The following is a 24542-nucleotide window of genomic DNA, read 5'->3' on the forward strand; positions in this document are numbered from 1 at the left end:
GGAAATAACCGTCAATTAATGTATCCTTAAAGCGTCTCTAGGCTACTTGAAGAAGGAACAGCACGGTTTCATGCCTAAACGTTCCACTTCTACAAATTTAGTACGATTTGTCACTGAGTGCGTGAACCGCATGGACCAGGGTTTTCAAGTCGATTGCATATTCACCAATCTGAGTGCCACCTTCGATAGCATATCGCACGATATACTAATGAATAAACTCCAAAGGTTGGGCCTCTCAGAATCAATTCTAGCTTGGCTGAACTCCTACCTTCGTAACCGAACGTATCGTGTGAAATTTCGGAATCACACCTCTCGCCCTTTCATAAGCACCTCAGGAGTTCCTCAGGGCAGCAATCTGGGACCATTGCTGTTTATATCATACATAAACGACGTATGCTCTCTTCTACCTGACAACTGCTATTTGCTATACGCTGACGATGTCAAACTGTTTATGCCCGTAAAATCGACCAAAGATTGTGCTAATCTACAGCAAGCTGTCTCGGTGTTCAACAACTGGTGCGTCCTCAACTGTTTGTCTCTATGTATCGAAAAGTGTTTCGTTTTGTCATTTACGCGTGCAAAATCAATGGTTAATTATGATTATTATATCAACGGCGTATGCGTTTCAAGAACTGCACAAATGCGCGACCTAGGTGTTTTACTTGACCAAAAATTGTCCCTCGGACCTCATTACGACAACGTTATCAACCGCGCCAATAGAACTTTAGGATTAATATTCAAACTGACTCGTGACTTTGACGACTCCCGGTATTTAAAAGCTCTGTATTGCTCGCTGGTTCGATCGCTCCTTGAATACTGCTCACCTGTGTGCTGTCCATACACTAACGAATGTATAAACGGATTTGAGGCTGTCCAAAGAAAGTTCACACGTTTCGCGATCCGTAAGTTAGGATGGGCTGATAGTTCCTCCCTCCCATGATACACTGAGCGTTGTCAACTGTTAGGCCTCGAGTCACTGGAACATCGGCGGTATTTGCATCAAGCAACATTCATTGCAGGACTTCTTTTAGGAACTATCGACGATTCCTATTTATTACGAGAACTTAGATTTAATGTCCCCAGACTATCCGCCAAACATCACCTAATGTTACTTGTTACGCGCTCGCGAACGGAGTATGGAGATAATGCTCCCCTAAAATTCATGATACACCGATTCAATACGCATTCGCACATGTTTGACTTTAATATGCCCCTTTCCACGTTTAAAAATCTGTTACGCATCCGTCTTACTAGGATCTAATTATCTGTGCATGACAAATGTTTTAATTTATAAATCTTATAAGTAATCCTCCTGCTTTGTTAAGCCGTGAACGGCGGAGGATCAATAAACAATAATAATAATAATAATAATAATAATAATAATAATAATAATAATAAAAATAATAACCGGAACCAAAATCTTCAGAGACTATGTTACCAAAAAAAATTTCGGTAGTCGATCATAAAGTCTTTTACATTTCGGTAGCCGGTCATAATATATTTGAAGGATTTTTAAGATTGTTATTGTAATAGGTTTAATTGGTTAAATTACTTCAATCAAAAAATGTAAGCAAACATTTCGCTAAAATGTACTTCAATGTTTAATATCATAAGATTGTCTTGTACAAACAACCAAATATCATTGCCAAACAACACTAAATGCTGTTTTAGAAAATTAACATCTTCTTGCACTGAACAGTAGGTTGCGCTCAATTGAAATCAATTGAAAATTCTTAAAATTATTTTTTTGCTGGCATTTCGTTTATATTGAAATCTACAAGTAAGATCGCAAGTACAACAGCGGTCCACATACGAGATGTAACCCCTGTATTCGGAATTTTTAAAGCCTTTTTGACTACCAGAAAGCATTTCACCATGTTTCTTGATGGGGGTTTGAAACGGTACTCCAAGACAATCTTAATCATAAAACAGAAGAAACCAATTTCTCGGACATTACGGGTATCTCATAATGTTTCAGGTCCTTTCAACTCCTATGATACCTTTCACAGAGCCAATTTGAAACGGTTGCTTGCCCCCAAGCCCCCAAGAAAAAGTCTCCAACTTGAGGACTCAAACACAACAGTTCCTTAATGCGATGTTCACAACACATTCTCAAATATTCTTACACTATTTTCGCCTCGTTATTTGAGGCGTTCTTTGGGCAACGCGTCGTCTACTTAATCTGCCCCTCGATAGGTCTTTGGTTAATCAACGGTTATTGAGTAAAAGGTGAAAGATTTTTAACACATCTGAAGAGAGATCAAATGTGATGGTTATTGATGTGAATATAAAATTAATAGAGCATTCTGGTAGAGATGACTTAATGATTAATTATTAAATAAATAAATTTGGTAGAGCTGATGCGAATGCTCAACACAAAGTTGGTACGATAACCCAAGTGTAAGCGTCTATTTCTCTGTGTTTTATCTGAAGGTACATCTTATATCTTGGAACTTATTAACCACGTTCACCGGTTAACGGGTAAATCAATATTTCGTCTGCGGTCATAAAAATTTTAAATTTTACATTACAATACTTTTTAATGATCAATTATTTTGTCCAACAAAATCTGACCACTAGCACATGGTTCTGCAACACGATCGTTCCATCTCCCTTTAGGGCGGCTTTGACCATCATAATTTGCAACAATCTCGAACCCTCAGCCCGTCCGAAATACGCATACAAAAAATGCTAATACCAGCACGTACATTTGCTGCAGTCATCTCTTTCGTGCACGTTGCACCATCAGCCAACGCATCGAAACCTGTTCTCTAACATCGGCGCGCTCAAGTTGCATTCTCGTCATCGCTTGTCGCTAGGAAGCGCAACATATCCACTCCGTCCAAGGGTAACGCGTGGGGAATGAATGGCGTGAGCTGTGGAGGATTCTAAGCATGATCAAATCGTCACACACCGCCTGACGACAAGACGCTCTACGCTGCTAAATTTCGCTACGGCCGCAGTAACTCGACCGACCCATGGCATCTCCGGCATGGTCAGCTAGCACACATTCGCCAGTACGGGCAAAATACATTGTAGCAACAAGTACGACTGCGCACGAGAGCGTACACGGGAGCGGGAAGGACTTCTCCTCTTCCACTGGCTCCGATCACCAGACATGCACGCTGACTAGGGTGTTTACTTGCCCGTCAAACCCCTGTCAACCACGGCCTCCACCTTCAATTCGACCAAACACAGTGTGCGTCCCACAGGGTCGCCATGGTCGCAAAAATATGCACGCTCTGGCACGGGAATGCCTTTGGAGTGAGCATCAGTCAGTCCCAAGCCGCGACTCGACCCGAACGGACTCGCGCTCGCATCGATCCCGCAAATCGGTTTGGTCCTTCGCCCCCTCCCTTTATCAGACCAACCCGCCCAACTTCCTCCCTCCAGGAGCTGTGCCAGTGTGTGTGTGTGTGTGTGTGTGTGTGTGTGCATGCGTGTGTGACTTTGTGTGACTTTGTGTGTGGATACAGGGAAGATTTTCGATCATTCGTGCTCTATCATTAACGATTCTTCCTTCGACATACCAACCGTGCAATCATACCGATCAGATCATTTATCGGAATTCTTTTTGACCGCACTTTCGTCAAACCGTATCGCATACTTTCGGCACTCCTGTCGCGGTCGCGTATTTTTCATCCCGCACACCATAAGGCAATCTCATCCACGTGCTGCTTGCAAGGAGCGACTGGAAATCAGACGAATACATCGCCACAACACTAATCACACACTGATACGGCTTCTCGGATTCGGTGCGGGCAAGGATGCTGTTGCGTAAGGCCTCGACCGCGTTTGGCGGATGTTTGCGCCAACAGTTGCAGCGTGGCTCCACAGCCGATGGTGTGCTGCTTCCGCTTGCGGCAGTACAGCAACAGCTCAGCTGCGCGGCAGTACCGCAACGTCGAGGGTTTTCAAACGGTGTAGGACGTAAAACGCATCCCAAAATTCTCATCACAGGTGAGTTTCCACTCAGCTCTGTCCGTGGCTCCATTAGTGGCAAACGTAGAACGAACGAGGTGGCCAACCGACAGGCAAGCGGCGGACGAGCCCTCGCTGATTCGGTTTAGCTCAATTGAACGCTCAATTGAGGAGTAAATTGTGACGCAAGGTTACCGTACAAGCGTACGCACTGCGTCGAGTTGAGGATCGCGTTGCTAGGGTAGGAATAGTATCTATGCGAACCGTGGTTTAGAAGTTGTTTGCCCTCATTCAACCCCAGTGCACGCTCCTCTTTCGTTGGTGGTGTCTGTGCAAACTAGCTGAACGTTAGTCACAGTTTGAGCAGTTGGAAACAAAGTGAGCAAAATGTAGTGCCGTTAAATGAGACACATATCGTTGGATAACTGATAGCAACGAAACCGATTTGAGTTAAGTGAACAAACAATACTGGACCAAGGAAATAAAGTTCTGGAAAGAACATCGCCACTTTATTTATTTAATCAGAGATATTCAAAGTCAGCTAACGTCACCACCGTATGTTATGAGTGTTTTGTGCAAATAAAGACGCATTTATTTAATTTATTACGATGTCATACTTAGTAAAGTTTTCATTTATTATTATTGTTAAAAGTTATAGATTACTTATGAATACACCGAAGTAATTGTTTTAAATTTAAAATGTGTAGCTAATCAACGAAATTGATGAGATATTTTTTAGTTTGTGGTACCAAGTTCTACTTAACTAAGGTCTTAGTTCGATTCTCGTTCATGCGAAATATCTCTGTCGAAAGGACTGGTTACTCGCTTAAGTCTAATTCTTGTAGCAATAGATTCGACGTATCAAACTTTTCTTTCCAACAGAGTTATGCATTGTTAAAGTGAGAGCTGAGAGTTGAAAAGTTATTAAAGGCACGCTATAGCTACAGATCAAATTGACCGTGTCGACTTTCATGGCTTATCAGCCTGTTGATTTTTAATTAAAAAAGATTGATACACATTGGAGCAAACTTCCATTGTAGTAAAGGAAAACCATCTAGTAGATCTTCGCTCTATGTCTAAATACTATCTATGTCTTTTATCAACCCAACCAGGTGGACTCGGACAACTTGGTGTGGAGTGTGCGAAACTTTTGCGAGGCCAGTACGGCGAGGAGAGTGTTATCCTGTCCGACATTATCAAACCGAGCAATGAAATCGTCAACAGTGGACCGTACATCTTCGCCGACATTCTCGACTTTAAGGGGCTGCAGAAGATCGTGGTCGATCATCGCGTCGACTGGATCATTCACTTTTCCGCGCTGCTCAGTGCGATCGGTGAGCAAAACGTGCCACTCGCTGTACGCGTCAACATCGAGGGCATGCACAATGTGCTCGAGCTGGCCAAACAGTACAAGTTGCGGATCTTTGTACCTAGTACGATCGGTGCATTCGGTCCGGATAGCCCACGGAACCCTACGCCGAACGTGACGATCCAGCGACCGCGCACAATCTACGGTGTATCGAAGGTGCACGCAGAACTGATGGGCGAGTACTACCACCACAAGTTCGGGTTGGACTTCCGCTGCCTTCGGTTTCCGGGTGTGATTTCCAGCGATCCACCCGGCGGTGGTACTACCGGTAGGTGAATTGGATTGGAGTCCTATAGCAGAACGGCAGTTTAAACGATTGTACTCGTTTTGATTACAGATTACGCCGTGGCTATTTTCTTCGAGGGACTAAAGACGGGTAAATACCAATGCTATCTTAAACCTGACACGCGTTTGCCCATGATGTACATCGAGGATTGTCTGCGATCTTTGCTGGAGTTTATGACCGCACCGGAGGAGAAGCTACAACGCCGAGTGTACAACGTCACTGCCATGTCCTTTACGCCCGAGGAGCTCGTGGAGAAGCTGTCGAAGTATATTCCCGAGCTACACGTGAGCTACCGACCAGATAGCCGGCAGCTTATTGCCGATTCGTGGCCACAAATCTTTGACGACTCCGAGGCGCGCCGAGACTGGGGCTGGCAGCACCACTACGATCTGGACAAGTTAGTCGATCTAATGGTACGCGATGTCACCGAAAACTACATCAAAAAGGGGGCTAACTAAGGCCATACGATTTCATGACAACATTCTGGCCATCGAGCGCTGCAATAAACTGTGTATACCTTCAAGCAGTAATTACGCACCATTATGGTACGAATAATGTCCGAAATATACTGGAACAGCTGTTGCATATGCTAGTACCCAGGGGCGGATTCAGCCCTGCATCAGCTGCTGGGGCCCTTTCATAGAGAGTCCTGTAAATCAATAACTTGTGAACGCCTGAGCAAACGCGAAATGAAAGCCTTTGGCGGAATAGATATCGGAAAAGATCACTATCTAAATTCTAATGAACGTAATGAACGGCAGTTCTCTGCAATCAGCAGCTACACCCTCAGATTCGCTAGGATTTACAACAACCATTTCATTTTGGATTTCAGCTCGAGTCCCCACGCAGCAGCTTAGTCCGCTCATTGCAAAATCCGCCTCTGCTAATACCTGCTAACATGTAAAGACGAAATTATCAGAAACATTTGGCCCGGTGGTATAGGCAATCTACTAACCTTAGATAAGGGTAAAATCATACCTTTACGATCTCACCGTTAGGTAGTCGGAACCAGCCATCTGTGCGGTTCCATTTCGTCACTGTCCAAAGGTGTCATTCTTAGACATTCACTAATCAGAATATCGTTGCTAATCACAGCTAATGTATAAAGCAAAGACAATTCCCTCAATTTCTAGTTAACCAATTTTATAAGTCAACAAGTTCTTCTTCTTCCGGTTCTGCTATTTGCAGACCGGCGACGATGACCAGCCCCTACGTCAGCAACTGTATTATTGATGTGATAATAAGATGATAAGAGTGATAAATGTTTCTTTTGTTGTTTTGCTGCATAAAGTGGGCGACCATCAGACACCTAAGGAAGGATGCTATCAAAAGAATCGCATCTTTCCCCGTAAATTGTTTCTGCAATAATTGATAAAAAATTGGATTCATCGGGCCGCAATAAATCGGTAAAATCGATTTTTTTGGCTACGATTTCGTGGTAACCTCAACGATCAATGATAACCGATACATCCTGCAAATGCAGATTCTTCAACAACAGAGATTTCACATGACCTGCCGTCAAAACAAAAATGGGGATCGGGCCAGTTACCAGCCAGAGGTCATCTAGCAATGGGCACAGCATTTTGATAAATTATCAAATCATTAGCTCATCGAGCAGTGAGATGCTAGATGACAATAAGAGAACATAAATATTACGCTACTGTCACCTAATGTAGAGGAAACACGAAAGGCCATCAATTAACAGCAATGCAACTAAAGGGTTATCACGGTGTTCAACACCGTGTACAAGATTTTCTCCCTGATGCTACAAGATCGACATGTCCCATTAGGCAAAGAGATAGTTGGAAACTTTCAGAGAGAATTTAAAGAATGGAGAATCATCACCTGACCTGATCTTAACATTGCGCCAAATACCGGAGAAGATGGCAGAGCAGTAGCTACACTTTTACAATATTTTCATAGATTTTAAAGCCGCTTTTAGTTCTTATTAGAGGTGGACACTTTGGCAACTTTGTATATTCTATAGGTTCTATTATTTTATAGCAAAAGATTTCCATATGATAGAGCCACCACCAGTGTCCCTACTCATAAACACTGACGTACCCAGGTTTGATGAACAGATAGCTAATCGCACCTTTGAAACCATATGTGTGGAAAGACCGAGATAAAGTTAATACCGATCTCTATTAGCTTTACGGTGATTTAACATCGTGTAGCGAATTGAACTCGCCAGACTCTGGTGGGTAGGTCATGTCATGAGAATGCTACAGGACGCTCCAGCCTGTAAAGTATTTTTAAACCTAGATTAAGATGAAGGATGGCGTTTATTCTACACTTTTATCCTGCGATTGTCCTCTGACGACAGCACTAATTCGTTTAATTATTTCAATTTTCAAAAACATTTTCAATGTAAAACAATGAGCGTGCCTTCGAGAGAATGAGAGGTGAAAAACAATTTATACCAAATCACGTTTGCTTTTTGTTATGGTGAATATTTTGCCTTCGTGAGCTAATCTGTACTTATCGCGGCTCTCAGTGATGAGTGCCCGCATTCCGTGAGATGCCGTTAGGTTCGGACTTATGACGTGATCGCCGAAGGATCACTCTCTATCTGGCGCGCCTCAAAGTAGGATAGTAAAAAAAGTTTTAATGTGTCAACTCAGAGATGTCAAACATACGGCCCGAGAGGTCTTTGAATCGAGTCCGCAAAGGAATTACGAGAACATCGATTCTGGATAGATTGCATTGAGGTCGAGCCGAGAAAATTTAACAATAATTTGTATTTGTTTCGTGTATTTTTTTTTACAGTTAGCTAACATACTCTTGAATCCCTCTTAAAATACAAAAAACTGTTGATTTTCATTCCTTTTCGACTTCTCCACGACTTTGCACGCAAACAGCTATCGACCTTATTTTTGTGTATGTGCTCTTCCTACGAATAAATCACGATAGCATGTGTGATATCTATTCCGAGAAACGAAATCGGCGCAGCTTGAATGTTCGATTCTGTTTTAGCTCGCCAAAGCCATTTCCATGGTATGTTTATATTTGTCTTAAAAAAACACTGCTGCCACCATGCATTCAAGGTGATAATGTCCCGCTTCTGTGCTGCAAATTTCGCGAAAATGAAGTAGGCTAACGACTTTTTTCTTATATCGTATATGATATCGACAGAAACCAAAACTGAGTTGGATTTATTATCAGTATCACTTCAACCACAATAGCGATTCAAAATTGCCAAAATCTAAATTGCCGTTGAAATGTCGGTGACGTCGACACCGAGTGTCGAGTTGTTAATAGCGAATGGACAATATCCTAGTTATTTACAGAACAAAATGGTAGGCCTGTTTGTTGAGTGTGTGGCAAAACTATTGCGGTAATAAAGGAGTTCAATCTTCGTTGGCATTATGACTCGCATCACAAGGATACATTTGGAAAACTTGAAGGACCAGCACGAGACGCAGAATTGAAAAAGTTGAAAAATCAACAATGTTTTTTGTCAAATCACAACAAATTAGTGAAAGTGCAGTGTTACGGCCAACCGAATTTCAAAATTGACGTTAGGCAGTTTGACAGTTGAGGATCGGTCAGCGGGGCTAATTGGGAACTGTCAACAGAACGGTGAGGCAGTACAGAGAAAACAGAGCAAGGAAACGGACGCCTAGACGCAACTTAGAAAGCGGACTAATTTTTGAACTTTTTTCTCTCCATTATATTTTAATTATTTTGCTCATTATATGTTTGAAACAAGGAAATAAATTCCAAGAATTCCGTGAAATTCGTGCGGCAACATGCAGTGAAAGCTAGTTGCGTAATAGCTAATGAAATTGCTATATCATCAAAACCATTCACGGACGGCTATTTCGCCAAACGGTGCATACTATTAGATGCAGAAAATATTGGTACCGTTTGTGGATATTATAATAGCAAAGGATATATTTTACGCAGTTCGCGATTCGTTAGATAAGATAGGATTGGATTGGTCACGTGTTGTAAGCGTAGTTACCGATGGTACACAAGCAATGAATGGAAAAAAGTGTGGTGCTGTTCCAAAAATCGAAGAAAAAAAAAACAAAGTAGAATCAATGAATGGAGGACATGTTTGAGTTTTTCTTTGCATTCTGCATCAAGAAATGTTATGTGTGAAAAATATTCAAACGATTCATGTTATGGACGTGATTGTGCGCATTGTTAATCTTATAAGAGCTAAAGGTTTAAATCTCCGACAATTTGAAAACATCCTTAAGGAATGTGAAATTTCATACGGTTTACCCTATTATACAATAATTCGGTGGTTAAGCAAGGGAAAGGTGCTATAAAGATTTTTTGAACTTCGTGAGAAGATTAAATCTTTCATGGAAAGCAAAGGAAAACCAATTATTGAATTGGACGAAGTTTGTTGGGTTACAGACCTGGCACTTTTAACAGATATAGTTGATCATTTGAATGGTTTAAACCTAATGTTACAAGCGCGCAATAAAATTATAACCCAGTGCTAAGACAGTATTCAGGCATTTCATACTAAACTCATGCTTTTTAAAACACAAATAAACAACAATAATTTTGCACATTTTAGGATCCTTCGGACATTACCACTGCATAGCATTAATGTGAACAAAAATGTATGCATAGAGATTATTAATGAGCTGACAATAGAGTTTGAAAAGAGATTCGAAATATTTCATATACTTAAAGTAGAGTTCAGTATTGTTCATTCACCGTTCCAAAAAGATCCCTCAATATAAATCCTGAAAAATATCAACTAGAACTCATAGATTTGCAAAGTGATACGAACCTTAAAGAGAAATTTATTTTACTTGACGTGCATGAATTTTTCCCGTATTTGGTACCAACATATCCTCATTTATCTGAACAGACTGGTAATTTTTTTTTTCAATGTTTGGTACAACATATGTTTGCGACCAACTTCTTTTGGAAATGAATAAAAATAAAAACAAAATGCGTTCCAGATTATCACAAAATCATCTCAATAGTGTATTAAAAGTTGCTTGCACCCACACAATGAACCCTAATATTCAAAAGTTAGTTGAAGATAAGAGAAAGCAGGTGTCAGAAAAATCAGGAAGTTTATAATGTTGAACTAAATGTTACGGAAAATACGGAAAAATATAATTTTAAAAGTTCTTTATTGTTGCTGATACTATCATACGTCTGACTAAAATTTTCTTACTAACTTCTTCCTAAAATTACTTAAAATGAAATAAATGTATCGGAAAAACATAGTAACTTAGATCATAGAAATGTATCATACGTGTAAATTTTTGGAATTTGAATGTCTTTGCATGAGTGTTATTTACATAAATATTAAGTAGCGACAGACCTTAACAGTGGTGACGAGAATTGTTTTAAAAGTTTAGTGTCTGTAAAATAAAAGTCGGTGTTTTAACGTGTAAGTGTTTCGAAAGAAAAAAATACATCATCACGTCGAAGCGGCGCGGGATGAAAATCGGAGATGGAGCGATGGAAGTGCCGATGGACGAAGACCAGCGACGATCATCGTTGGGCCGTGCGGATTACCGTGGAATGACGGCCCAACAACCCGGTGTGGGTCCTTCCGTGTACGATCCGCCGGCCCATGCTCAAACGAGCTCGCGCAGGTACGTGTGTCAGCAAGTGCAGTTAACAACGGGGTAGTAGTATCAAGTTCTCTGCAACGAAAACTGAGATGTTAGTCTTTTCTCCTTTTAGCGACACGGGAAAAAACAGGGAGAAAAGACCATATAACCCGAAAATTGATGTCTTTCTATATGGTGAAAAGATATCAACTACCGACAATTTTCGATACCTTGGTGTTTGGTTCAATTCTAGACTAAACTGGAGTACACATACCACCCATCTGGAGCAAAAATGCAGTTAAAGAATCAACGTTCTAAAGAATCAACACAGGATTCTGGTGGGGCGCAACTCCCTTAAAATGTCCTGAGACTGTATAAGACTACGGTACTATCCGTATTGGAATTATGAAGCATATGCTTCCATTGGGCATCCAATACGTTGATACTCAAGTTTGAAAGGCTGTCAATACCGCTGTCTTAGATTCGCACTAGGGAACATGAAATCCACACAAAACATGTCCCTAGAAGTGATGATTGGAGTGATGCCACTCAGACTACGTTTTGAAATGCTGTCGCTTCGCCTTCTAGTCTGTTGTCCAGTATCAAATCCCTTGTAACATATCTGCTAAACATCTCACCAGAGTATAGAGTACATCGCATACAACAAGCGCTACGTAGCATTATACGATAAGCAGAAATTCACCAATTTAACCAATAACCTGCATTAGCCAAGAACGTAAGAAATGTACATTAAGCTATTTTGACCACGCGCACGCCTTAACATGAACATTCAAACACTGACCAGCTCACCCGGCTAGCGAGTGACGCAATGCAATATGATATCAGTTCAAAACAACCATCCGATGTTCAATGTTCGATAAGACGTGTAGGATCTCGTAAATTTGTAGACTGTAGACTCATCTACTGCGTATAACTCTGGCTCAGACAAAATTGTGTGGCTGCGGTGACGGATTGCACGATGTGAATCACCTTCTGTGGTCCTGCGCGGAATTTGAAATCGCAAGACCCTCCTTGTTGAGCGCAGTCGAGAATATCGGCAGACGAACGGGTACAGAAATTAGAGAAGTGCTGGCTACCAGTGACCTCTCCTACATGAGGATCATTTACCCATTCGCCAGAGACAACGGTCTTGTCCTGTGATTCCACATCCCTAGTATCCTTTCACTCCTTAATCGTAGTCCACCATTCCTTTTTTAATATGTAAATGTAGTGTTGTCTATGTCTTAAGAGTATCTTTTGTAGTGCCACGGGTGATCTGATGATTGGGCAACAGCACTCGAGAGCGATTCTAATACTGCCGTAAAAGGGAGGCAGGCGTTGATCACAGTACAGTGTTATCTGGTCAGTCCAGCTTTGACAAAACGAGTTTGATAGCGTTGGCGTTGGGGTCGAGGTGTTTGGCGGGTTTAGTCTCGAGCTTGGCTAGAGCTTGTCGATCATCCTTTGATTGGACGTTGACTAGATTGAGCTTGGAAAGTCATTGCTGGACTGTACTGGCGACACGGTACGCAGACAAATAAATGTTCGTGCTGTCTTAACAATGTTTATTTGTTTGTTGCAGTCGAGACCAAACCACAAAGGTCAACAATAGAACAGCCACAACACCACAGCAGCCGGAATTCGGATATAACCAAATACCATCATTACAATAGCCACAACAATAGTACCGGACCATCAAAACGGATATCATCCACCAATACATCATCATCATCATCATCATCATCATCAGCACCACCAGTCATCCACAAGCGAGTATGCCCGGGATAAGGCAGAAGACAGAGAGGAAATACCTTGTGACATTTTTGTAAAAAATAATTCTTGTTTATTACGCAGTCATGTGGTGTGAATTCGTCCACCTCTTTTATCACATGACGACAGACCTTAACACTTTTAACTGTTTATCAGTTTAATATATTTATTAATCTTATCGCAAAAAAATTCACTTGCTCTAGTTCCTATTTAAGGAACGAGCCGATGGAATAATTTGCTCAGATTTCACCCGGCCGTGTAAGGTAATCGTGTGTGGGCAAGGAATGGAGGAACTTGTGCTCCAGGATTACGACACAAACCATACTAACCGTGGAACGGCAGTGGTCATTCTTGATAAAAACAATCGGAGAGGGTGTGAACGGGACCTAGCAGCTGTGAAGCATGTTCTCAAAGAATTGAAATTTGCGCTGCGGATATGCATTGATTATACAATAGAGAAGGTGAGAGCGCTACTGAAAGAGGTTGCCACTGAGGACCATACTAACAGTGACTGTCTGCTGGTAGTGGCTATGGGTCATGGAGGAAACGGCAAGCTCAAAATCAAAAATGACGATCTTCACATCGAGGAATTGTGGGAATCATTTATTGGCAACAAATGCCCATCGTTGATTGGAAAGCCAAAGCTCGTTTTCATTCAATCCTGCCGAGGAGATAAACATGACACTGGAGCTCGACTCATGCAAACAGATGCCGCACCGAGTGAGAACCAAGCTGTGAATGTATCCGTACCTATATACGCCGATCTTCTGGTGATGTACTCGTGTTACGAAAATTACGTGTCGTACCGCTGCGAGATAGAAGGTTCCTGGTTCATACAGTCCCTATGCAAAGTGTTAGGAAGCGATATTGCCAAAACTGAGTTACACTCGTTGCTAACGCATGTGGCGTATCTTGTGATGATTCGTACGGGAAATTCGATGAAAGGAGGTTTGAAACAAATGCCCGCGATTCATTCAATGTTGTCTAAACGATTCTACTTTGTGTCCAAGTAGCCCAATGCTTAGTGTCGCGATCCACGTCATCTGACAGCGGATCGGAGCGAAATAGTCGGAGCCGACACGGGCGAAAGCAGGGCAAAAGCGGGGCAAAAGCGATGTAAACCGAAGGATACGCTGTCGGACGAGATCGTGTTCGGTATTCGAAGAGTTACTGACCATGGCATTAGCAGATAAAAAGAAGTTGCCCCCGTTGATTTAGTCCTTCTTCATCACGCATCGGATAACGGCAGTGAATTTTTGAATATAGGATACAGAATTGTTACACAAGTTACCAACGTGTAACGTTCTCTTATTGACAAAAAACTGTGATATCCGAAAAGCGAACCAGGAGAGGCACTGTTGCTGGACGCAACACTTTGTTTTCTAAGTAATGCTTATCAGCAAGCACAGCCAAAATGTAGGGCTGTAAGTGAAATGTGCTTAAGAACAGATAAATCGACTTCCTTATAATTCCTGTAATGACTAAAAATCGTGCAAAAAGTAAATGGTGATTAACGGTTGCCCATTTACCGCTCTTACAAGTTTCTACTGGTTATATAGCAACGCGTGTATGTAATTAAAAGATTTATGTTGAGTTACTTTCCGGGTCCCTAAGGTTACCAGACTTGCCGATATCACGTAGTTGGATAGTCAGTCCTCACTACAAGGGGACCGTCCACATGGGATATGAACCCCGGTCCAATACCATCGGGCCGCATCAAAGATTCTTGTCTTATACTTGTCAAGAATAAGAAGATTATTCATTGATTTTAATTTATCCTTTATCAATTCATTCGTAAGTATGACGTGCCACCAAACTTAATAATAAATTATAAATAAATTCATAAGCAGCCAGCAAGTCCTTCATGAAATAAAAATCTTTATCGTAAAACTGCAGTTCATCATCGTGTGTCAAACTGTCATACAAAACTAGTTTCGAAGTCATGGAAATAATTCATCGAACTCACACTCTTTGCTAAATTCACATGAAATATTTCAAGTTTCAAACAAGCCGGTCGACATATAACGATCGTTTATTTCGAATGAAATCGTGCCTTAGCTCTACCGTTGGGCATGCATTTTTCTAAAAGTAAAAATAACCAGTTTTTAAGTACTATTTTGATGAAAACATCTTTGTTTATACTGTTTAAAGTCTTTAAAATGTTTTCAATTCACTAGTCATCCACTACAATTTTAATGGAAAATATAACAGTTTCGTGAGCGTCGACACTATGCAAGGCATCTGCTTCATCGCATCCAATTTTGCTTGGCTCGGAACGTTTGATTGATAATGATACGCCACCCTTCGTGAAACGGCAGTAAGAATGTGCAAAAGCTCCTGACGATGAGCATTCGCGTTCAGCTCAGTGCTAAGTGATTGTATAAACCAAGAACCATTGAAGGAATTGCGCCACGAGTAATGCCCATCATAAGTGGAGTACATTACTAACAGGTCTGCCATGGAAGGAATGACATAACTCACAGATTGCGGAGCACTGTCCACACTGGCTAGTTGGTCGATACTCATTTTCATTGTCCTAACACCCTGGTCGAGCTTTTTACCACGACAGGCTTGCACAAAAAACAGCTTTGGCTTACCGCGTAGCGATGGACAGGCATTGCCGATGAAGGGTTCCCACAGCTTATCCGCTTCATACGACTTATCTTTCGCGTACAGCAAGTTGTTCTCCTTCCCGTGTGTCATTACTACCATTACCAGACAGTCGTTTTGCGAATGATCTTCGCTGGCGACGGTATCCAGCGCGGCTAAAAGCTTCTTTCGGTTTGGATCGTCCAATCTGCGTACATCAAATCCCATTCCTTTCAATGCCGTACTGATGCAATCACGATCGTTGTCACTACCATCTCTTTTGCTCAAACTATTAAAATTCACCTGATTGATGACGAGTGCTATACCGCGCTTTGGATGACTGGTGTCATAATGATTGCCATTTCCTGCTGTTACGTCGATGGAAGTGCTCCGTAGCACAGGTAGTGTAGAATTTGTATTTCTATAATTGAATGAAACGATACATTGTACACTATCTTTCACGTGAACTATGAGCTTATGCTTACATATTTGTAGCTTTTGAATCCAGTTGATCCGTTGCAGGACACAGTGATTTGGACAACTCCATGTTTTCAACAGCGAAAGTTGAATGAATTAAAAGTCACACCATAGCACTTTCCAAGCGTGGCAAAGACTGCAAAATTGATAAAAGTTGGTGCACACTCTGTTGCTAATCTTGAATCGTGCATAATCGTTATCTATCGATAAGGTATATCAGGGATGTTTTTTTTCTGTTTTCCTTACAGAGTTGTTAGCTCATATTTAGGTATTTATGTGAGTGGTTATCGTTTTAGTCTCAGCTACTCGTCTTTTTCTTCTTCTTGGCTTAACGACCTCCTAAGGTCACGCCGGACATCCAATTTCTTAATATATTTAAGGGTACTACGGGGGATACCACGTAGTTGGATAGTCAGTCCTCACTACGGGGGGACGGTCCGGAAGGGATTTAAACCCCGGTCCCGCCGTTTGAAGACCGGCGGCAATCCAATGACTCTTTTTTCACTTATCTTTGCCAACCATTCACAAAACCGTTCTAAGAAAATCTGGTAGATTTTTTTTAGTAATATCATGGAAAATGAAAAGTACATTGAATTTGAAGTGGTTTAAGTTTTTATTGCCGTCATGCTTAATGATAAAAAAAAAAAATTTCATACTCTCACTGTTTTTATTGATTTTTATTTTAGTATGGCATCTCCCCGCCGTATTGCTATATCCTCATGATTGTTTGCGAAATTTTCTCACTTTGAAACCTCTTTTTGAGAATACACAACCTGCCTACACGCGACAAACGGTTGTTTGCAATTTTGAGAGTTTTGTTTGAGAATTTATGTGGTTGTCACTTTCCAAAGCTTACATGTTCTGAGGATTGTCATAAACGCAACACTAAAGTTACACAACTTTATAGTTAAAATCCGCCTATCTCAGAATCCGGGTGCTGGCTGTACGTGAAGTAGAGGGTTAGGGTTTGGAAACGTTTTCAGAATTAAAAGGGAAGCAAAGTTAAGAGGAGATTTCTAAATCAACGAGCTTGCAGCTTGGAGAGTATTCACTGTGAGTCGGATAATTAGTACTTAAAACGAAAAAATGGCATACGACATCTGGAGATGCTCCTCTTAGTGACACAAGATGTTTCGATGCGGTTTCGACATCCCTTTCATACCGCAACAACTTATCTTAGCCGAAAGTTCATTGCTCAAAAGTTTTGCTAAATAGCTAGTGTAATTTATTACTTCTTCTTAGCGTTACATGACCTACAAGGTCTCGCCAGCCATCAATTGACTTATTAGACTAGCTGATACCAAGTGGATGGGTAGTTAATCCTCAATACAAGGGAACGGTTCGGATGATATTCGAACAGGGCCACATAAAAAAAAAAACATCCCATTAGACGAGCAAAAGCCATGCATCAGGCATTGGCAGAATTGTTTAATAACTGAACGTTAAAAATCATAACGACTGAGCTCACCGTTTTGCTACTATGTTTCAATCAATATCACAACTTGCGATTATGTTAGCAAGCGTATCGATCGTATCGTAATTGTATGGTCGATGCATCGATACACGTGTATGCTCAAAGAAAATAATATATTCACTAGAGCCATGAGACTGTGAATAAAATGGCAAATGCGATTTAATTAATAGAAAACCAACGGAGAAAGATCAATACATTCTGGCAAAGACCTACAGCGATTTTGAAAATCTAGAATCCTAGAATCTCCTCAAATTTTAATAAAAATAAGTTAATATTTTAAATAATAAATAATAAAAATAATTTAAAAAATTTTTACAGCAGCACAAATGTAGCATGTGTAGGATAAATACTAACACAATCACATTCTGCTATGTATACAGCCTTTCTTTTGATTTGCAACTAGTTTTTCAATTCTCATCTTTCCCGGGGATTATTATTGATTCAAGATTCAAGCAGGATCTGCTGTGAGCTATAGCAGCTAAATTCGTCAAAGGTTCTAAAGCCAGTACAGCATACCTGCTATACGTCTTAACAATATTTTATCAGCAGAGACATTTCTTAGCCTCCTAGAAACAAACAATTCTCCATACCATAATTTCAAACAGACAATTAATCGAGCACCGTTAAAACGCGAAACGCGAAAGAAATCTACCAGCGCACTCGACTAGCGTGTGACGCAAAGCAGTATGATATCAATTCAAAACAACCAGTACACCAAACATCGACCGGTGTGCGAGTGCAGACAGTGGTCGGCAATTACACACAAAATAAATAACTTCATGCATGTAAACGAAAAAATGTTTTGCGATCATTCTCACCGTGGCAGATCGTCAAACCTTTTCGTTTCTTACTTTTGTGAAAGTTACTTCATCGTGAGGCGCGCAAACCTTTATTAGCTCGTTGGAGACTTTGAGGCCTTACCTTGGGTAGGGGACACTCAAAGCTCTTGAATAATGTTAGACATCGGAATCTTGGGCTCTTATCGAGTCCAAGCCCAAAAACCAACTTCTTCGCTTTCCGCAAAGCTATCTAGCTTTATTTATATCATTTCTTTCATGAGGTTTTTCTTAAAGTTCATTTTTCCCTAATTTAGGTTAAGCCGCTGAAATTTTTATTTGAAAACAGCTTTTTACAATAGCCGTATAGTTATATTGCTCAATAGTTTCTCTGGCTAGCGACAAGGGCATAAGGCTTTTGTCGTAAACAAAATTATCGAATTTCGTCTGGATGTCGGATGGATTGTGCGATTGTTTGTTTTTATTTGTTTCACTACAGCGTTAGTAAACTTGCTTCATCTTCTTCTTCTTCTTTGGCCTGCTCAAGATAGAGCACGTCGTGTCGACATGGCCAGGTCTCCAATCAGTTTCCAGGAAACTCGATCTAGGGCTGCAGTCCTCCATCCACGATTACATCCGATCTCCGACAGATTAGACTCCACTTGATCCAGCCAACGAGCTCGCTGTGCTCTTCTACGCCTCGTGCCGAACGGGTCGCTGACGAGCACCTTCTTGGTGGGGCATGAGTCCGGCATCCTCGTCACGTGCCCCAGTCATCGTATCCTTCCGGTTTTGACTACCGTCAGGATATCAGTACAGCCAAACAGGATCGGCTAGCTCATGGTTCATTATCCTTCGCCACACGCCCTGCTCGCACACAGCGTCAAAGATAGTCCTTAACACCCACCGTTCGAAAATGGCGAGTGCATTGGCGTCCTCCGTCAGCATAGTCCAAGACTCGTACCCGTAGAGGACTACCGGACGTATCAAGGTGCGGTAAATCATGCATTTCGTGTGTTGTTGGAGTCTTCTGGATCGCAGGAGTTTGTGGAGTTCGTAGAAGGCACGATTCCCCTGAACAATCCGCCTTTGGATTTCGCTGTTTACGTTGTTGTCCGAAGTTACTCATATGGCATCTCGAGATCGTCGCCGTCAATTGATACTCTGCTTCCGAGTCGGGCTCTATCACGGTCGATGTCATCCGCGAAGCCAAGGAATTGGAGAGATCGGGTGAAAATCGCGCCACGGATGTCGAAACCCGCGCTTCGCATGACACTCTCCAGAGCGATGTTGAACAACAAACAGGAGAGTCCGTCTCCTTGCCTCAGACCCCGGTGAGATTCGATCGATAATGATAGCATGCTCGAAACTCTCGCCTTGGACTGCACGCCGTCCATAGTGGTCTTTAGCAGCCGTACCAGCGTCCCATGGAATCTGTATTGCTGCATGGTGTTCATAGTTCGGTCCGATCTATGGTATCGTAGGCCGCCTTGAAGTCAATGAACAGGTGGTGCGTAGGGATCTTGTGCTCCCGGCATTTTTGGAGGATCTGCCGTAGAGTGAAGATTTGGTCGGTTGTCGATTTGCCTCGAACAAATCCAGCTTGGTAGCTTCCGACGAAATCTGTACCAAGGGGCTCCAGTCTGCCGAAGAGTATTCGGGACAGGGTCTTATAGGCAGCATTCAGAACTGTGATGGCCCGGAAGTTAGCACAGTCCATCCTGTTGCCCTTTTTGTACACCGGGCACACCCATGACACCCAGTTTCCATTCGTCCGGTAGTTCTTCCTGATCCCAAATCTTAACAATCAGCCGATGCATGATGGTTGAAATCCTCTCCGGAGCCATCTTGAACAGTTCGGCCACCAGCCCATCGCTCCTAGCTGATTTGTTGCATTTCAGCTGTTTGACGGCACTGATGACTTCGTCCAGGGATTGCGGGAATACCTCGTCATCATCATGCTGGCTGTCGTAGTTCTGCACTCCTATGCTTCCTGCACCTAGTTCGGTGCCTCCTGCATCTGCTCCGTTAAGGTATCTGTCGAAGTAGCACATCCACCTGTTGATCACCTAGAAACTCCGCTTCTTATCCTGGAAGAGCCGGATCTGCTACCTCGTCAGTCGTCTGTCAGAACTGTGTTCCACGTTCTACCGGGTCTCGCGCTGGAGCATGCGGGTACACGCTGCGTACTTCTCGGATAGTACTCGCCTGCACTCATCATCAAACCATTCCTTCCTCTGGTTACGTATCACGCGGCCAATTGTTCGTTCGGCTGTGTTGTTGATGGCTTGATCCACCATACTCCAGTGGTCATTGAGGACTAATCGCCTCGGTGTTGGTGTCCTCCGGCAGCGCTTCCCCAAGCGCATTTGCGAAGTCCCTTGCCACATCCGCTTGCCTCAGCCAATCCATGTTGAGCCTTGGGGTAGGCTGAAAGTGCAGCTTGTTGGTGACGCAGAGTTTTTGTCGCAACTTAACCATAACCAGGAAATGATCTAAGTAGACGTTTGCTCCTCTATAGGTCCTTACGTCGATAATATCCGAGAAGTGCCTTCCATCGATAAGAACGTGGTCAATCTGGGAATATGTCTGCTGTGGTGATCTCCAGGTGTAACTGAAACGACGTGCGTGCTGGAAGAAGGTGCTGCGAATGGTCATGTGCTTGGAGGAGGCGAAGTTCACGAGCCGAAGCCCGTTGTCATGCGTCAGCTGGAGGGCACTGAAACTTCCTATCGTGGGTTTAAATACTTCCTCCCGTCCGACCTGAGGAGTGGGCAGCGGTCGTTCTCCCTCTCCAACTGTGTATAAAAACTTTCTTTATCGGCATCGGTGCTTCCAAGGTGCGGACTGTGCACATTGATAATGCTCAGATTGAAGAACCTTCCGCGGATCCTCAACCTGCACATCCGTTCAATGATCGGCCACCACCAGATCACTCGCTTTCGCATCTCACCTATGACCAGGAACGCCGTACCGAGTTCATGCTATTCTCCACCACTTTGGTTGATCATGCAATCACTGCGGTAGGGGCGCTCCGTTACTCCTTTCCAGCGCACCTCCTGAAGTGCTACTACTCCGAAGCCACTGGGCCCTTACTTCGTCCGAAAGAATGCGGGTACTTCCGGGTGATGTGAGGGATCTGCAGTTCTATGTCCCAAGATTCCAATCGTAGTCCTTATTGCGTGGCGTGGGTCTGTATCTGTTGATCCGATTTGAAATGTGTTGGTTCCCTTTCGTTGCAATTAATTTGGAGGTGGCTTGCAAGGCCTCTCCCCCAACCCCCTGTCTCGTCGGAGGGCCTACGCATCCTAGCTGATTAAAGTCCCGTAGGATGCCAGGACAGAAGAACAATCAGCCGCCCCTAACATGGAGAACAGACGCTAGTTATCCCCCCCCCCCCCCCCCCCTCCGCTTAATTTAGCCATATAACCCATCTTCCCAAGGGGTTGGGTTTCCCCGTGTACCCAAGCTCAGATATTTGGATATGTTTCCATTTTGTACGACGTGGACGTTTTAAGTCGGATTAGGGTATGGAGATATTAACCTTCAAGAGATGTCGGACCATACCCGTATCAGTGCGGTATTGCTACATACACTGACAACAGAGCAAACTTGCTTACAATTACATTTCGTGCGGAGGCAAGAACTTAAGATTCTTGGCGCATACAAATGTGTCAGGATACGTTGTGCAATTTTGGCTCGATATGGAGTGGGTTGTTTGTTCGGGTTGATCGATCACAATGCGATCGATTGCTGATCCTGCTTAAAATGTGTCGGGCACCGTTTTGAATTTGTTTCAGTGATCAGTGTTTTGTTGTTCGAGCTATGTACCGACCAATTTGCTCCGCCGATAATCATCGAGAGTCCCCCCCTACCAAAGGTAAGGCCTCGATGTCTCCAACGTTCCAGTAAGGAAGGAAGGAAGAGTTTAATCTATAATCTTCAAACTGCCTGGACAGTCCCAAATATGAAAGATATTGATACGCTTACATTGATTAATCGCAACGGAACAGCATGTGTGCTAGATCCTGTTCCGTTGCGATTAAAAGTCTGATTTCTTCTTCTCCACCACATGGTGCACCGTGACCCGTCCGATTCTTCGCCTCCACCACACCAGACAAAACTCAAATAAGTGGAGGATTGCAATTGGACAATGCATTAAAATACCTTTTTGCATTTGTTCTTGTCTTTGTTGTTTTGAAGCCAAAAGAGCCGTAGCGTGTTGTGGTGGTCGACACGGTAGGGAAACAAGTCCGTCACAACACAGGACAGGAATGTTCCTCCGTACGTCAAACAAACTGCCCTGTTTCTTCTTCTTCGCTTAACGACGTCTAAGGTCATGCCCGCCATCGATATGGCTTTCTTAGACTGCCGATACAACGTAGTTGGTTAGTCAATCCTTACTACGGGGGGACGGTCCGGATGGGATTTGAACCTCGGTCCGGAGCCGTTTGAAGGCCGGCGCCGATGTCGAATGCACCACAGGGCCGCAACGGATAGCCAAAATAGCTGATCCAGGCTTCAGTTCGAAAAGAAGAAAAAAGGAAGATTTAAATAAAGCTTTCGTTATGATGAAAAGTATCATACATTAAAGAGATACACGTTACACGACAGTTTGTGGATGATCGCATGCAGCTCTTTGACTCGTACTGTTTCATACCTGCTCCATGAAATAGGACTTGGAAATGTAAATTATGTTCATTGTTTTTTTTCGACCACTAAGGAAAACTTCACAAAGGTTATAGGAAATTGCAATAAATAACCAGACAAGAGTAATAGGGGCGGCCCGGTGGTGTAGGCGACAGCGGCGCCGGTCTTCATACGGCAGGACCGGGGTTCAAATACCATCCGGGGACCGTCCCCCCGTAGTGAGAACTAACCAACTACGTGGTATCGGCAGTCTAGTAAGCCATTATTTCGATGGCCGACATGACCTAAGAGGTCGTTAAGCCAAGAAGAAGAAGACAAGAGTAATGAGTAATCAGGACAAATATAAAACAATCCTAATAAAATAAAGCCGTGTAGCTACTCTACTAGACAAAGTACACCGACGCTTCCGATGGACCACCAATCGCGCTATCAGAATCGAAAGATAACGAAAAAAATAAAACGAAACAAGCGAAAGACAGATAAGTCTTATCAAGCGATAATGGATATGCTTCGCAGAGTAAACTAACGAGCGCGCTTGAAAGGACGCTCAGTCAGCAGCGAACGTTAGAAAGTGAAATTACGAATGCGAGCGAAAAAATGGCAACCGCGGACGAAACCGACACCAAACCTTTCGATCCGTAAGTGATTGTGTGTTTGATATTTTGTGTGAAATTTTGCGTTTAATAAGCTTTTCTTTTCAATGTATATGTATATTCCATTTAGGCAGCTTGAAACCACGTCACGCAGCCACACTCACAGGGGCTCTATAGTAACTGCACCAAATGTATTAGAGGCAATATTGGAAGAAAATTATAAAACAAATCACCCGAAGCTTGGAACAGCACTTATCATCAACCAGGTGGAGTTCAGTTCCATGACCAGACGAGATGGAAGTGACAAGGATCGGGATTGCATTAGTGAAGTGCTACAAACTGTTGGATTTGATGTACGAGTGTTCAACAACCTTGATAAAAAGGAGCTTTTGGCCAAACTAGACGCAGTTGCTCACGAAAATCATTCGGAGAATGACTGTCTGGTGGTGGTAGTAATGACACACGGTGATAAGGATGTGCTGTACGCGTCGGATAAATACTACTCAATTGGTCAGCTGTGGGAACCTTTTCTTGGCGATGCGTGCCCGACATTGTGCGGCAAACCGAAGCTCTTCTTCGTCCAGGCATGCCGTGGCGGGAGTTTCGACAAGGGTGTGAAGTTGAGCAAAATGGTGACGGACACGGTCGATGCACGATCGTCTTCTGAGCAGCTGCTGTATGTCATTCCCACCATGGCAGACCTGCTAGTGATGTACTCCACCTACGATGGGCACTACTCGTGGCGCAATCCCACCAACGGTTCCTGGTTCATCCAATCGCTTAGCATCGAGCTAGAGAAGAGCGCACACTCGAAGGAGCTTTTGCAGCTGTTGACGGCCGTTTCGCGACGGGTCGCCTATCAGTATCAATCGTACGTTCCGGGCAGTGCAAAAATGGATGCAAAGAAACAGATGCCCTGCATTGTGTCGATGCTTACCAAGGCGTTCTACTTCAAGCGAAAGTAGGAGCGTCCACGAGCTAAAATTTGTTTTGACCGGTGCGATATCATAACATGCGCCGGTCATGCACCGACCAGTACCAGTGACTCTCTTTCGCGTTGAATAATGTTGTACTCAGGAATAAAGCGCTATAACTTTGTA

At 43.0% G+C, this 24542-nt stretch overlaps 6 protein-coding genes across 6 annotated transcripts in view; 3 read left to right on the forward strand and 3 right to left on the reverse strand.

Moving 5' to 3' along the window:
* Positions 1 to 16022, reverse strand: part of LOC126567400 (caspase-1-like) — a gene marked incomplete at its 5' end in the record, with an annotated part of 178948 nt that extends 162926 nt beyond the window's left edge. The window contains 2 exons of the mRNA XM_050223623.1: positions 15448 to 15893; positions 15958 to 16022. Of these exons, the coding sequence (XP_050079580.1) occupies positions 15448 to 15893; positions 15958 to 16022 (511 nt within the window). The remainder of the gene's footprint in view (positions 1 to 15447; positions 15894 to 15957) is intronic.
* The window catches only part of LOC126556384 (uncharacterized), a 258686-nt gene that overhangs the window by 216944 nt on the left and 17200 nt on the right, over positions 1 to 24542 (reverse strand). The gene's annotated exons all lie outside the window — the stretch shown is intronic.
* LOC126556257 (proteasome subunit beta type-5-like) overlaps positions 1 to 24542 on the reverse strand; it is a 375585-nt gene that overhangs the window by 38786 nt on the left and 312257 nt on the right. The gene's annotated exons all lie outside the window — the stretch shown is intronic.
* On the forward strand, positions 3745 to 6100 carry LOC126556164 (L-threonine 3-dehydrogenase, mitochondrial). Its single transcript, XM_050211387.1, has 3 exons — positions 3745 to 3960; positions 5034 to 5558; positions 5628 to 6100. The coding sequence occupies exons 1-3, from the start codon at positions 3768 to 3770 to the stop codon at positions 6032 to 6034; spliced, it is 1125 nt and encodes a 374-aa protein (XP_050067344.1). The 5' UTR covers positions 3745 to 3767; the 3' UTR covers positions 6035 to 6100.
* On the forward strand, positions 13168 to 13896 carry LOC126556288 (caspase-like). Its single transcript, XM_050211525.1, has one exon. It carries the CDS (start codon positions 13168 to 13170, stop codon positions 13894 to 13896), a length of 729 nt encoding a protein of 242 aa, XP_050067482.1.
* Positions 23447 to 24407, forward strand: LOC126556256 (caspase-1-like). The gene is made up of 2 exons (XM_050211485.1): positions 23447 to 23487; positions 23573 to 24407. The coding sequence occupies exons 1-2, from the start codon at positions 23447 to 23449 to the stop codon at positions 24405 to 24407; spliced, it is 876 nt and encodes a 291-aa protein (XP_050067442.1).

This window comes from Anopheles maculipalpis, chromosome 2RL, assembly GCF_943734695.1.
Source record: "Anopheles maculipalpis chromosome 2RL, idAnoMacuDA_375_x, whole genome shotgun sequence".
Lineage (NCBI taxonomy): Eukaryota > Metazoa > Arthropoda > Insecta > Diptera > Culicidae > Anopheles > Anopheles maculipalpis.